Source organism: Varanus komodoensis, unplaced genomic scaffold, assembly GCF_004798865.1.
Source record: "Varanus komodoensis strain SLA01 unplaced genomic scaffold, ASM479886v1 scaffold5, whole genome shotgun sequence".
Classification (NCBI taxonomy): Eukaryota; Metazoa; Chordata; class Lepidosauria; order Squamata; family Varanidae; genus Varanus; species Varanus komodoensis.
The window spans coordinates 11,613,846-11,629,816 of NW_025336087.1; the positions used below are offsets into that span (position 1 = coordinate 11,613,846).

General features: G+C 36.2%; 1 protein-coding gene across 1 annotated transcript in view; it reads left to right on the forward strand.

The window, feature by feature from the left end:
• Positions 1–15,654, forward strand: part of TBCA (tubulin folding cofactor A) — a 37,244-nt gene extending 21,590 nt beyond the window's left edge. Inside the window, exons 2-4 of the mRNA XM_044445983.1 lie at positions 4,733–4,838; positions 10,500–10,586; positions 15,337–15,654. Coding sequence (XP_044301918.1) covers positions 4,733–4,838; positions 10,500–10,586; positions 15,337–15,417 — 274 coding nt within the window. The 3' untranslated portion in view covers positions 15,418–15,654. The remainder of the gene's footprint in view (positions 1–4,732; positions 4,839–10,499; positions 10,587–15,336) is intronic.
• The last annotated feature ends 317 nt before the right edge of the window (positions 15,655–15,971 follow it).

Below are 15,971 nucleotides of genomic sequence, written 5' to 3' on the forward strand. Positions count from 1 at the left end.
ATCTGTCTGCATTAAAACACTTAACATCCTTTTAATTTAAATGATATACATTTCAATCATTCATCTTTTATTGAAACTGCTGGAATTTACTGCTTTTATCCATGTCTGCATGGATACAACCAAAATTCTTGGGCATCTGCAGTATGTAAATGTGTATTTGATGTATTTGTTTGTAAGGCTTGTAGAAACAGGATTTCTTCATGTTCTTGTCACTGTAGCATATTTGGGACTCATAACATGAAGAACATCAGGTCTGAAGCACAAGAGCATGTAAATGAAGGGTTTCCACCTTTTGACTAAAGCAGGGATAGGGAACCTTCTTTTTTTCAGTTGAAGGGCCAAATACGTTTTCAGAGACGCTCTTTTAGCACTGCATTCTGCTGGTGAACTAAAAGGAAAGCAAGTGGGGTTCAAAATACAATAAGTAGCCACATATTTTAGTATAAGGCTAGTTACTAAGTCTTACTTTCACCCTTCTTGAATGGAGCAAAAAACGCATACAAACAAACAACAAATGATGGTGGATGGGGGAAAGAGGATGGAGCCATCAGGGAACCCCAGGAGGGCCAGATTTGCACCCCACACATGATGTTTCTCATCCCTGAGCAGTTATAGAAACACCTAGTTTAACATACATGTTAGTTTCTTGTCTGAGTGTAGTATTAATACATTCCTGTACCAACTGTCCACCAAGGCATCCAAGGCAGTTTCCACTTTTTAATATAGAAACTAACAAATGTTACCCCAAACCCCCTCAGGCACCAGAATATGGTTCTCTCTGGCTGACTGAAGGATCACTTTAGGAACTGAAAGCCTGAGATTCCTGGCTTATGCTTCTTAAGTTGTCTCAGGGAAGGTGGGGAGGAGCTTGCCCTATCAGTCTTCTGAGGCTTTTTGGGAGCTGATGAAACAAGCTCCCCAGCCTGGGCTTCTCCTTTGCTCTGTAATGCATTATATAGCTGATCTGGCCATTATTGAAAACTTGGTTAAGCACTAAGTAAGCTTAAACACTGTAATAGTGAACACTCTTAAGGAATCAGATAGGACCAATGCAGCACTTCCATTGGAATTTCTGACTGTGAAGTCATTGCAAAGTTGTTTCATTTGCACTTCAATACTTAACTACTAATTTGCTGATATAGCATTAGGATTGGCACCACTAAAATGTCAGATTATTATCAATATATCAAAATGTATTGTTCTGGGGAAGTATTTAATCCACTAATTTTCTTGTGGTGACAAGACTGCTCTGAATGTAGGTAAGCTTGAGCAAACCACAAGCTTGAGCAAACCTGAGATTCAGGGAGCATGTGTGGCCTAGAACAAACTTGTAGCCTTTCAGTTGTTGCTGTTCCTCAAGTCTCGTCAGCCCTAATCAGCACAGCCAATGGGAGTTGCAGTCCAACATCTGCAAGGCCACGAGTTGTACACTCTTGGCCTAGAATGTGTACTGAACCAGCTGTGTCTCATCAGAACACTTTCAGCCCCTCCTGGCCCTAAGTAGCCTAGCTGGCAAGGAACTGTGGGGAATGTAAAAAGATACTAATTCCATAAAGTGATAGCAAAGCCAATTCAATGAAGAGGTTGGTCCTGTGTAGGCAGGTTTCCAAGTTCTCATTTGAACTTCCTAGATCTGATGCTGCTATCCCATCATTATTTGCCTGTGTGGTACCTTTGAGGTATAATTAAATGAATCTTAAAAGGCTTTCATTTGGTAGTAAAAACAGCAAAAAAAAAGTTTATGTGGAAACCATCCTGAGTGGGAGTTCCCACCATTGTCCATGCAAATTTTTAAAAATGTAATGGAATGTTTTATATATAAGTCAAGCTTTAAATTATTTTTCCAGAGTTGCGGATTCTATATTAATGGATTGTTAAGAAGATTGATAAAACTGGTGGCCCAGCAATTGTGCCCCAATACCCTACTAGAGATCAACACTGAATCATTGATCCTCTGGTTACTTCCCAAATCATATTGAAAAAATTGGCTGAATATGTTTAATTTGATATAACTTCTACAAATGAAATGAACGGCCATAATTGCTAATAATAACTCTAGTCAGCAACTTTATTGTGATGTTAGTACATGACTGAATTTTAGTATTTGCTCATGGATTGAATAAATGAAGTTATTTGCTTAACCATCTTCTCTGTCAATTGTATCTATGATTCAAAGTGGCCCTGCCCAACTTGGTGCCCTCTAGATCTTTGGGACCTCCATTCCCATTGGACCCAACCAGCATGGTCATTGGACAGAATTTCTGGAAGTTGTAGTCCAAAACATCTGGAAGGGCACAAGATTGCAGAAGTCTGATTTCAGTCTGATTGACTGTCCACCAATGAGCTGGTATTAGTTGGTAGCTATGCCTTGCTGGACTGTGGCTTGTCTTCTCTTCTAGTATGAAGTTCCATACCACAGAGGCCTAATCTGTACCTTCTTAGACAGCAATCCCTGCTGCTGCTTTAACTGAAATGTTAGGTCCAGAGGAGGAAGCCAAGGGTTGAGTGAGACATCCTAGTTTTTTTCATGTAGATCAATTGGGGTTTATGTTAAAAGATGCAGAGGTTGTTCTTCAGATTACCATAACATCAGGTATGGGTGGTAGGAAATACATAGGTAGTGTATACATCCTTTCTGGATTCCTTAATAATATGTATTTATAGAAAGGGTTTTAAAAAATCATTGCATTCTTTGGCAGGCTGTATTGCAAAACTTCAAACATTTAACCACCAGTGAGACCTGGCAACATTGTCTTTCCATCTGCTAAGTAATTTTGCTATGTATTTGTTTATAAAATTTATCCTTTCAACAGAAAAATGTTAAGTCATTTAAAGTAGAATCTGTGCAGTCTCAGAGCCAACACAGAAATGGTCTTGATTGGTAAGCAACGTGTATAAATAAATATGTCTCCTTATTCTATGTGTACATAATTCTATGCATTGCATATATTATGCAGGAATGTTGGAAAGAATAAAGGTAACACAGCTGTGGATTGTGAACATTTGTTCTGGTTAGCGTGAATGTGACTTCATATGTGCATCCTAAAACATGTAAACTTCAAACTATAAGTTGCTACTGCATACTTGAAAGTAGACACACTGAGATTAACAAGCTTTGGAAATTAGAAATGCAGTTTGAAATAATAGCATATTTTATTGGAAGTAAGAAAAAGTCAAGCAGTTTAGTTTTAAAGCAGTATTTGCAGTGTTAGTAATAACTTAAAAAAGAATAGATATTGGTTTACCTAGTAAGTACAAGCAAAATAATGTTTAACAAAAGTGGTACAATATATAATGTATGCCTTAATGAGTTTCTGTGTAAATGTGGGAAGGAACGGATGGAAGGAAAGTAGACAAAGTTTTGATCCAGTAGGCAGGGGTACATAACTTTTAAACTGCTCATCTAATCACTCCCATGGAAGTCCTCTCCCAGGGCCTATCTGCCTCCCAGTGTAAGAGAGAGGCAGGGTTTCTATAGCATGGGGAAAAGACACACCCTTTATTGCCAGTCACTGGTAAGAGGTAAGTGTGGGGGTATTGTGGATGGATAAGTTCAAAGCGACCAAATCCCCACTGACCAAAATTTGGTAACAGCTTTTATTTTTCTTCAATGTTATTGTTTAAAATTGTTCTCAGATTTGTGTCTCTATGTGTGTGTTTGTATATGGTTTTTATAACCTTTGCAAACTGCCTACAGAGCTTAGGCTGTTGTGCTGTCTAGAACGTAATAAATAATTAAAATAAAAACCTTAAATTTAAAAGCCTGACAAGATCTCAGGTCAGTGAAAGCAGAGATGCAGAGTTCAGATTGGTTAATTGGTCAGCTGAGGACTTGGTAGAAAAGAGATGCTTACTGCCTACTGCTCTCATAGTCTGTGCAACTAGAATCTAATGTGTGAGGGTCAGTGAGCTTTTCAGCAGTGGAAAGCAAAGAGATTCCCTTGCAACATGCTGTGAGATTTCTTGAGGATGTGGGGAGGGAAAATTCCTCGTGTTTCATAATTCTGACTCCACTGTCTAACCCTGGTTCCAAGATTTATAATTGAAATAAAAATAATGAAGATGCTACTACTTATAGTTTCCCATCTGTTTTGTAATTAAAATGCAAAATTATTTAAAATGTGCCAGCAAGATAAAAGACAATGCAAAATGATTTGTGACATTTGAGTTTTGATGGTTAGGGGAAGAGTATGTCCCTGTGAAACACTCCTTGATAAGTGCCACAGCCATGATACAACATTTAACAAGTGATCTGAAGGACTTATGGCTTTGTTGAATGGAAAGCAACCCTCAGATTAGCCAAACCATATGCTATCAATTATTTGGGGGTTGGTTCCCCCTCAAAGCAGCCATGTAGCCTGTGTTTGGATGACCCAACAAACCTGTACCTGGATGGGCAATTAAACAGCACATGCTGGGCACCACTTGTTTAAGTTATAGGTCTGTATCTTCAGTGCATAAGTCCTTCATCTCAGTAGTAAAGGTCGTTTTGATATTAAAGATTGATTTCTAAGCAGTTGTGATATGGCATGGAGGTCAACTTTTCGAAGAAAAAAATCTACGGCCAAACCTTTGGATCCCAAGTTATATTAAGGGTCAATATATAGTAGTACTCATGTAGTGACTACAGGGCTGAAAACAGTATGCTGCTGTATCATATATATGTAACTTGTCAGGAAAACTTGCATTGTCTTTTATCATTGAAAAAAATATTCATCTTTTTTGTGTGCAGCTTGGCAAAGGAAAAGGTTATGTATGAAAAAGAAGCAAAACAGCAAGAAGAAAAGATTGAGAAAATGAAAGCTGAGGATGGAGAGAACTATGCAATTAAAAAGCAGGTAAAGAACTCCATAGCTCAGGAATATATGTTATCGATTTTTACAGAACTGAAAACACTTTCAAGAGGGGGTGGAATAAAGGGAAATAAGGCAAAGCCAGCTTACAAAATCAGAGCTTACTCAAGGTGCCTCTACCTATTTTCCTGAACTTCCCTCTCCCGCTAAATATTCCCTGACCCTCAAGAGCAGCTTGTCAGGGGGTGCAGAAATTTGCAGTGTGGAGGAGTGGGGTGGAGGATTCAGCTTGGCTAGTTTCAGAATGAATTGAATGTCAATTGAATGTTAACTTTTGGTCTCAAATGTTTCTCAGTCCTTATATTTCAGTGCCCCAAGTCAACTTTGAACAGATAAGTTTCCCTCAGTGACAGCACTAGAAAAAATAGTCACAATGGGATGGGTGGCAAAGCAGAAGCAGTGTACATTTTAGGGGTACCTCCCTGAACTTAAATATGTCTTGTGTTTTGTGCTTCAATCTGATACAGATCAGTTACTTGGAAGTAAGAACATTGGTTATAATAAGATCATAACTGCAGCCTCAAGTAGAATTCTTTACAATGTATAATCAATCTCTAAATGCTGCTTAAATTCAAGTCTTCTTTCCTGAATGCATAATATAGGAATCCATTGGGATCTTTGGTGCAAAAGTAGGTCTTCTGCAGCTATAACTATTTGCATTTAACAGATGCATAACATAAATTCAGTAACAGCAGCTTTCTCAGCATGGAGGTGAAATGACTGAAAGGGTCACCTGTTAAATAATTGCCCATGTTGTAGCTGTTGTGCAGGGGGTATGACAGAAAAGTCTGATAACCACAAATAGCAAGATGTGATGGAAGTTCTTTGAGAAATGGTTCAGTAAAAGGATCCAGATACTGCTGCCTCTGCCTCACATAAGCCAGTCAATACACTTCAGAATAGTGGGGCTAATGAGGATGGTATAAGGGAATCCTGGAAACAATATATCCAGTTCTGGAGAGTGGGTCAGTTTAGCGAGGATAATGAAAATCAAACATGCATTGAAAGATTAAGTTGAAGTACATTATACACACGACCATGTCTGTCCAAACTGGTGCAGTCACCAAGCTACCAGTGCAGCATACTTTTCTCATGTACATAAAGTTTTGGTTATCTCCAGGTGCCATTAAACATTACAAGATCTGGAATCATTCTAGCTTAGAAGGCACAGTTTATTAAGGCAGGACACTGAAGATCACTGGAATATGGAATTAGGTTTAAAAGAGAGTTCTTAGAATCAATTGTTAAGGCTTTTCTACTTTGGCAACAGCCAAAAGTTTTCTTTTAACTTTATTTCTTATAAACTGACTGAGGCCCCTTTTTCTGTCCTTCCCTCCTTCCCTTCTAGCAAAATGCATCAAGAGATTTTTTTTATTTTACATAAAATTATCCAATACAAATGAAAGAGAGGCAATTAAAAAGAGTTACAATTCTACAAAGCCATAACAAAAACCATGCATCCCATTGCCAGGACTATTAGATATCTGTTAATTCATTTACTCTTTCAGGAGCCCCCATCTTCCTTCCAAAATTACAGTAAATATTGTGAGGGTTCCAAACCTTTCCCTTTTATTAATACATATGCAATAAATAGTCCCCAAATGTCATCAAAATTATTCTTATTTATAAAGCCTTTTCTCACCTTAATATTGCAAGTAAACTTGTGATAGTTAAAAACTGTATTCCAAACTTCTCTATAGCAATCACACTACTGATAATCATGTTTTACTTTCCAATTCTTTGCCATAATTTCACTGCTGTTAATAAGTTTGTTATTAACTCTTTAATATTCCATCTCCATAGCAACCTATAAAATATTGACAATAACGTGATTCTGGGATTTACTTCAACATTTAAACTCAGTATTTTACTACTTTCTTTAAAAACTTCTTTCCAACATTTCATTATATACTTGCATTCCCACCACATATGGAAATATGTACCCACTCCTTGGGTACATCAACAACATAGATTGGAATATTTACTGTTCATAAGATTCAATTTTACCAGGGTTAGGTACCACTTCCATACTAGTTTATAAAAAAAAAATATTCTTGACATGCATTTTAAAATGTTCTTATCCCACATATTTTTCCAGTCTTCATTACTAATATTTGTTCTTAAATCTATTTCCCATGATACTTTAAGAGGATCTTCTAATAATACCTTATAGAGTTTGCTTACTCTTCCTTTCATCTGCATATTGTCTTGTTTTTTCCTTTCCCACTATCATGTCTTCAGATTTAGTATAAGCTCTTCATCCACTCTTTTTCTTAATCCAAACTACTACTTTTATCTTTTACTTTTTATTCATTTTCTCTAACCAGTCTTTTAACCTAATTTGTTTATTCTTAAAACTTTCAAATTCTTCTAATTCTATAATTGGATATAATAGTGAAGTTGATGGTATAAATATTTCCTTATATTTTTTCCAAATTTGTATCATATTCTTAAGGAAAGGATTTTCTATCACTTTTATAACATGCTTATTATCATATTTAAAATACTTTTAACAAGAATCCCTCAAATTGATGAAATTCTAGTTTTGCCTATATTTCCTTATAATATATGGTATATATCTCACTTGTTCTGCTACATAGTATAACTTTATATTATGACATCAAGAGATTTCAGGGAGTGATTTGTCCTTTTCACTAATATACCTACTTTGTACCATCTCCATAAATCCTGGCACTGAATATAGAAAGCCATCTTGCTTGGCTTGAATTGAAGCAAAATTACCAAGTCATTATCAGTAAAGAGGTGAACCACTAGTTCATAAGTCAGGTAGCACAGAGCCAGGAAACCTTGTACTCTCCAGAGGTTTTGAACTACATTTTGCGTAAGCTTCAATGAGCATGGAAAATAGGTTCTGCAAGTTGTATTCCAAAACATGTGGAGGAGAACAGGTTGGCTAATCCTGTGGTCTTACATGTTACAGATTGAATACAGATTATTGGTAGGTGGAAATTTGCCCATTCCAACTTTCATGTTGGAGGAAGACATGGGCAGGCAGTCTTTGCAAGTTCCTTCTTTCTGCTCTGCCCTGAAAAGCTGCTCCACAGCACTTCATCCTTTATGTTTCTGTCTGATTTTTGCAGTCTTCAGGAGGTGCACTTTTCATGGTGCCACATGGTCCTGAAGTCCTAAGGAAGCATTAGTAATTGAACATTTAGGGCACAAAGCCTTTGACACTGGCTGGATAATGCTGGGACTTGCAGAACTCCTTTCTGTTTGACTAACATAGCTTATACCTTTAGTGTTACAGCCTTCACTGGAATGCATACCCTTTAACATCAGAGTGGATGAAGATTTAAGAAAGATTTAAGAAAAATGAAAATCAGATGTTTTAAGAACATCAAATAATAAATTTTTTTCTGACCAAAAATAGCTTGAGTGCAATTAAATCACATTATAAACATGATAAACCTACACAATCTCATAACAATGTAATTATCTAACCTATCAAATATAGGCATTAATTTCAGATTTTAATTACATGAAAATGACACTGTCCAGCTTAGCTAATGGCTCTCATTCTTGAGAGTTCTTTCAGTTTCTCTGACTAAATTCATATGAGCACTGGCACAGACTGATTAGGACTCTTGTTCTGTGCTTATGTGTTGGTCCAGTTGGGCCAAGCAAGGCAGAGGATTTTTTTTTTTCTTAACTGACTTAACTATATCAAGGGTGGAGAAAAAATTATGCTTAAAATAAATTAAGGAATTTGGATTTTTTTAAAAATGGATTTTTTCAGCCCATTAATATTATATTTTGCTTTCAACTATCAATCATGGGCATTTCTTTTTTGTTTGTTGCTTAGTTTCTTGTGAGGTTAAGACTAGTCTAAGTTTGAGCAAGTTAATTTTCATGTGCCTGGCTCATCATGGAGTATTTAACTTCTGGTGAACTGGGGACCATTTTTAATATACAGCCCTATGTAGGAGCTGCTGTGTCATGTGAACTTGGCTACTATGAGATATTTTAAGGATTAAACAGCTGTTGCATAACCCTGTGATAAACCAGTTAAGTGAAGGTTGTTTAACCCTGAAATAACTCACAGTACCCAGATTCACAAGATATAACAACTCCTGTTTGGTACACTATGGTTGTCATAAGTTAAACAAACCTCTTTGAGCTCAATGTGGTGCCCAAACTGGGTGAGAAGAACAGAGCAACACTAGAAAGAAAAAAAGATGACAGTGTTCAGTATGTACCTTCCTGTATTATACTAAGACTGCAATCCTTTACCCATGTACCTGGGAAGAAGCCCTACTAAACTCAGTAGAACTTACTTCTGAGGAAATAATCTCTAACTGACATAAGTGCTAGTCATCAGGAAGATCCTGTAAGGGAAAATGTTGAAGACATTTCCTTTTGGTAAAAAGGAAAGCATGCAAAATATTCAGTAAGACAAAGAGATACAAAGCCTGCTTAATGTGAAACAGTAGCTTAGTGGGCAGATTTGCACCATTCTTCACAAAATATATGAAAATTTTTGTGTAGAATTTGATTTAAACCAGCAGTTTAAATATTTTCCTTTCACTTAGATTGATATCAGAAAGGCATCTACAGTTTTGATTTTAGATGTCTCCTTACCCATTTCATTACAAAGGGTTTCCCTGAGGTCTGTAATTGTCTTATTGCTGGTTCTTTTGTTGTATTAATGGTTATTTTGTTGTAATATTTTAATACTGGTGTCGTCATTATATTCACTGCTTTTTTCTTTTATATTTTCTTATCCTTTGGTCAAAGTAGTATATACATTTATGAAATAAAGGAATAGGTGCCAGCCATATTTGGGACACATTCTGTTCATAGCTACAAGCACTTGCAGTTGTGCACATTGAATCTCATTAATAGCTTTATGTATTTTCATTGCTGTAAGAATCTTCATGCTTAATAGATTTGCTAATTGATTTTCATTTCTAACCAGGTTGAATCCATTACAGAATCAGCTGTTTATGCCACCTTTTCAGTGCATGAATCTGAGGTCTAAAAATATTCCAAGAAATAAAATAGGATGATTTTCTGTGCAATTATAAAATTGTCTTTTGTAGATGTATGCAAGATGTTCAAATTCAGTGGGGTGCCAAATCAGTAAATTTGTTCAAAAAGCATGGTGAGAATAATATCTCTCGTAAAACGAAGCCCAAGGATGAGTAATAACTTTTTATGCATGATAAGCATCAAAAATATGAGCCTGCTGGTCTTTGCTTTTCATTTTTCTTTACCTTTCTCGTTTAGTCAGAACCTCCTGCAGTGAGCATACAATGTGATCAATAACTCAATAATTTTTTTCATGCAGTAATTATCTCTGTGTGGTATTATCTGAACACTGTTTTTATTTATTACCCAAAAGATGCAGGAGATATTTATATAACCAGCTGATCCCATTTTGGACGAAGCTGTTTGTGACAGCAGGGGAAATAGTTTGTATTAAATAGTTTTTAAAACAAATATTTCATGGAAAACACTTGAACAGTTCTTGCTTTGGTTATAAAAAGTATGATTTCCTTAATAAAATATGTATGTATGAGTATACAAAGCAAATGTATTTGTGTGATTATAAGCCGCTAGTATAAATCATAAAGTTGTGTGTTCACATTGAGCAGTTTGTGCCCTTCATGAACTTCCATTTTGCAGACTGAGATCTTGCAAGAATCTCGAATGATGATTCCAGATTGCCAACGAAGATTAGAAGCTGCACATGCTGATCTTGCTCAGCTATTAGTAAGTATAGAAGAAGGGCTGTGAATGGAATAATTTTGTTGTTCTGTCAATTTGAAAGCAGATAATCAGCTGATTAATCTTATATATGCAGCTTTACTACTGAAACATTATTTTATTACTTTTTCACTAAAATATAGATACTTCACTGGAAGTAGTGTAAGAACTCAGAAATAAAGCAGCCACTTCTCAATAGCTAGCAAGCCCATTTTAATTCTCTTCCTTTCTGTTCCCAAAGCACAAAGCATGTTCTTTAATTTTCACCCACAGAATTTAAAAACTTATCCCCAAAAATAATCTACTAAAACTTGGAACAACACTTCAATTAGCTAAATTTTTGGAATGATTAAATCTTGTAGCCTTAAATTTCTGTTGTTTATCTTTTCTTTTTGGGTTGGTGCAATGGTAAAACTGATGAGCTGCAATAGATAGAGGGTCAGATTGGTTTAGGGAGACACTGGCTTAAATTCTTACCCAGCCATACAACCGATTGCTGTCTCTCTCAGTAAAATTTTTATTGAAGAGTTGTTGTGAAGATAAAGTAGAGGCAGCAAGAAAGCCATGTACACCATGCCAAAGGATGGCAACACAGAAACAGGATATGACATTCTGTGTGTCTTCTGCTTTGTGACACTATCACCCCACCAACCTTTCAGAATTGAGTTTTCTTAATTATGTGCTTTGGCATGGCTTATCATATTATCTAAACCCATGTGGCATAACTTGTTTGAAGGGGAAATAACCTTCAAGTAGTCTATGGATCTGATGTGAAAGAAAGGCAAACAAGCCACCATGACTTATTTAAAGTAAAAAGTTTGGTCTTTGTGGCCCCTTTGTGTGCTCTGTGTCTTAAGGTGAGCCAAACAGAACATTTTACCAACTTCACTGTTTTTCTTGATGTTAGTGTACTGTATTCCCATGGTTCAACTTTCTTCTACAGAGCTTTAAACTATATATGTTTTCTGTAGATTGAAAGTTTGTGCATTTTAATACAAATAGTTAACTATAGGTGAAATCCAGTACTCACATGAGTGTACTTCTGATCATGCAGCATGACTTTCCCTTCTCCCATCTCTTTGTGCTTCCAAAATTTGGGTCCTCTACCCTCCAGAACTATTTTGTCAGCAGGAGGGGCTAACTGGTTACATTCCAAGTAAGAGTAATGAATTTATTTTTAATTATTACACTTGTGTGGCATAAACATTGTATCAACATTTTTGTTGAATCTAGAACTATATTAAAAATCTTGCCAAAGAAAACTTAATATTGTATACTTCTCTAAGAAGAGATAATTGGCAGCTATTTTTGTAACAGATTACAAGGATGTAGATGTAGCTTGCCTTTAAAAGAACAAATAAGTAAATTGAAATATTTGGTGTGCCACTCATCTTGATTGCTGGTATATACTCTTTCTCAAGCTAACTGCTCCAGAGTTTGTTGGGCTACTAGCTACAGTATGTGCATTAGTAGACATTCTACTGATGTTTTTGAAAGTTTCCACTTGGTTGCTTTTTCTATTTTCCTCTCCAACTCTTCTTCCTATACAAAGCTAGTAAGCTGAGACAGGTCAAGTTGGGAAAACCAACATTCGCTCTCTATCATAAGCTGCTATAGCCTTGGGAAGTGTTTCTTGAGCTGGGCCACAAGGCAGCATGAATCTGAATCAGTCCCACAGATTGTTCTCTGTATGTCTTTGCCTTTTCCTATTTTTCCTCTCTCTGTGAGGGCAAAGAATGACTAATATAAAGAAACAATTATCAGGCTGCAATCCTATGTACATTTAGACAGAAATGATACTCCTGGCTGGGAACTGGTGGGAGTTGTAGGACTTTTTTCTGTCCAAACATGCACAGGATTGCTCCCTTAATCATGCACAAGTTCTCCAAGAGGACTAATGCTTAGATCCAACATTACTCTACTTGCATAACTTGTGCTGCTCAAACACTGAAGCAGTCAGTCTCTGCAGAAATGTATTTTTGTTTAACATTTCTGCCACATACTTTCTGTTTCAGTGACCCTCAATGTGGCTTAACTACATGAAATTACAATTTCTTTAATGTCTGGATTAAGACTTAGCAACTCCTTTAGTTTGTTTATTAAGTTTATATCCCATCTTTCTACATAAAGAGTACTCTGAGTAGTTAACAGTCTCATTTAATCCATGAACCCTAAAACATAAGATTTGTAATCAGTAAAATAAATACATTAAGATATTGTTAACAGAAATAGATAGAACCAATAAAAAATAGATAATTAATTTGGCAAACAGAGCTTATAATTCTGCTGAAATAGAAACGATCCTAACAACCCTTCGGAATAGTCTAATATCCTGTTTCCCCACAATAGCTGACCAGATATTTCTGACAAGCCATAAGGAGACACTAAAGATACAGTAGACTCTTTTAACTGGAACTCAAGCAACTAGCAAAAAAATTGAAGAAACAGTACTTAAAATTAAAATTAAATCAACGTCTAGCAGAAATGTATGTTTAAACTTGGTGTGGCACACACCATGTTGTGACTGGGAGTAAGCCCATGCTTCGTGCACCACATTTTTGTCTCCCGTGTGTAAACAAACCGGGCAGTTGGGATCTTTTGTTGTTGAAGTTTTGTGTCCTCACCCAACCCCAAACATGCCGAAACAGGTCCCAAGTAAGGATGAATGCATAGTACTTACTCTCAAGCAGAAGATGGAAATGCAAAAGGCTTGAGAAAGATGAGAGTTGTACAGTGCTCATGGAGGAATTTAATGTTGGTTTGTCAATCTGAGAAGATAGAAATTTGTCTTTATTTGTCTTAGTTTGCTTTTAATTACTATATTTCAGTATTAATAGCAAGTCAGTACGTACGGTATGGTACGGTATGGTATGGTATGGGACTAACTATAATATTAGACCTATTTTTAACAGTAACTCTCAAGCATCCAAAAACTACAATTGTCCAGCATCTACCAATCCCCATGGGTGCTGGTTAACTGAGAATCTACTATAGTAATAGTCTCCCACTTTTCTTCCTCAATAACGTATCCAAATTTATATTTTTGTTCTAACCTAAAAAGCCCTCTGACATATTCTGGACCAACTGATCTTTCGATACACGTCCTAAAGGAATTTGCAAGTAGAGTATAGTTATAAGTAGAATATATTGCAGTATTCCAGTGTTGTCAGTATATTGCATAATGATATCATCTCCAGATATGGATACAGCTAGGTACTTCCAGCTGTGGCTGCCAACTGTACTTCCAGGAGAAAAGCTGGATCCAAGGGTATCCTGATGATTATGAATCTGATTTTCAAGGAGATAGTTACCTTGTCCAAAAAAGCTGATTTCCTTAGCAGCTCTGTTGTTTAGGGATATGTTTGTACTGTCTGGATTATATGTTTGTTTAATACATTTTCATCCCCAGTAACCAGTGTAGTACGTCAATAGCATTCTATCAACAGATAAATGCAGCTGGATCTTAGCGACTTATTTATGACATCAATCTTGAAATTCCCAGACAGTCTCGCTTAGAAAAATATGGATATTAAACAAAATGGGGAACAGGGTAGATCCCTGATCCTGAAATCCACCAAGAAGACATTCCTCCTGTTTAGTTCCCATTGTAGCTCATCTGCCAAAGATATTTCCATCTCATAAGCAGGCCTCAGGATGGATTTAGATGCATCTAGATTACTCATATACCCAGGAAACTCAGCTCTAAGCTTCTGTCATTTTGTTCTAATGTTTCTGTTGCTGCATAGAGTCATACATTTTTAATTTTTGTCTCTTTGCTTCTCTGGGTGTAAGCATATTTTAATTGACTGACTTGCTACCATTTTATGATTTGAAATAACCCAGATAGGAGTTATGCTTAATTGTAACATTTGTTTCCCCCTAAATCTTCTGCAATCTCCCCCTCCTTAAACAAGGAGGGGGAGATTGATCTCTTGGAAGTGTCCAGCTAAAAATTGAATTCTAGTTTTTAACTTCATTATTTAGTTTTATTCTAGCTTCTCTTGATGTGTCTACTTTTAATTCAGTTTTGTTCTGATGATTCCTTTTAATAGAAGTTGACCAGACTTGATAAAAATAATTATCAGAATAACTCCATTTGACATTATATGTTTTGTATGATTTAGAGTGCAGTCTTATGCATGGTTGGCTGGAGGGATACTGGGAGCTGTAGTACCTTTTTTGTTTAAATATGCATAGGATTGTGCCCTCATGTACTTTGGGCTGAAGTTCATGGGGTTTACTACAAAGGAAAAATCATATACAATATATATTATTGCAGAAATATAGTTTCTAATAAATGCTATTTTAAGCAATCCAAATTATTACTGTTAATACCTCCATTCATTTGGGTTGATCAAACAACATAATAGCCCACCATGAGTTTATTTAACCTTATGGTGAAACTTCTGTACATGCGGCTGCCATTCTGAATATGCAGCCCCTTCTTGGCATTTATGTTGTGCAAACTCAGTAAGTGTGGATTCTGCAGGCTTGAACAATCATTGAATAAATAGTGTTCAGTCATAGGTTTATGTGTAAGTCGTTTAAGCCTTGCATAACCCATGCTCCTTGTTGGAGTTATGTGACATGACACACTGGTCATTCAGTTGATACAATGCAGCTCTAGCCCTTGCTTCACAAACATTCAGCTTTTGTAGGATGGCAGTTTGTATATACAATTGTTTTAGGAGGATGGAACTTGAAACCGCTGTTTTAAAAATAGTGGAAAGTCTTTTAAAATTGTGTTTCATTTCAGGAAAATGAAAAAGAGTTGGAAGAAACTGAAGAATATAAAGATGCACTCTCAGTACTCGAGTCAGTCAAGTTAGAAGCCTAAACTGATTTTTCAGTACTTCATGTTTGCCTTGGTATTGGGTCCATGGCCGCTCCTTACTTATGTTTGGCCATTGTTGTATTTATTCAAATGATGCTGAGAATGATAGTGTGCTGAAACTATATTTTAGGCTATTACAATTGATTTAGCCCTTCTCTTTCTTTAAGATTCTTTTGGAAGTGTTTTATTGAAAATTGTATAATCATAATACAAATAAAAATAGAGAGAAGCAAAACAGGAGAACATTTTTCTAATGATTTTTAATGCAAACAGTATCTTCAGGATTAAACCAGGCTATCAGCTGGGGGTTTCTTCTCAAAATAACTAGTGAGATACAGGGAGCCCAGTCAGAAATGAGGCCCTTTGGCAACTGTTACAAATGAGTCATGTCAAGCTTGGCCATTCCTGGAGTTTGGCTTTGTGTTGCAGGTTTTTCTTTTGACTACCTGATCTCAAAATTCTGTATGCCAGTTATGTATCAAGGATCATGTTCCTCAGTCACTGTGCTTACACTTTTCATGCATTTGGCAGTGGCAGTATGGAATAGTGGTTAAGAT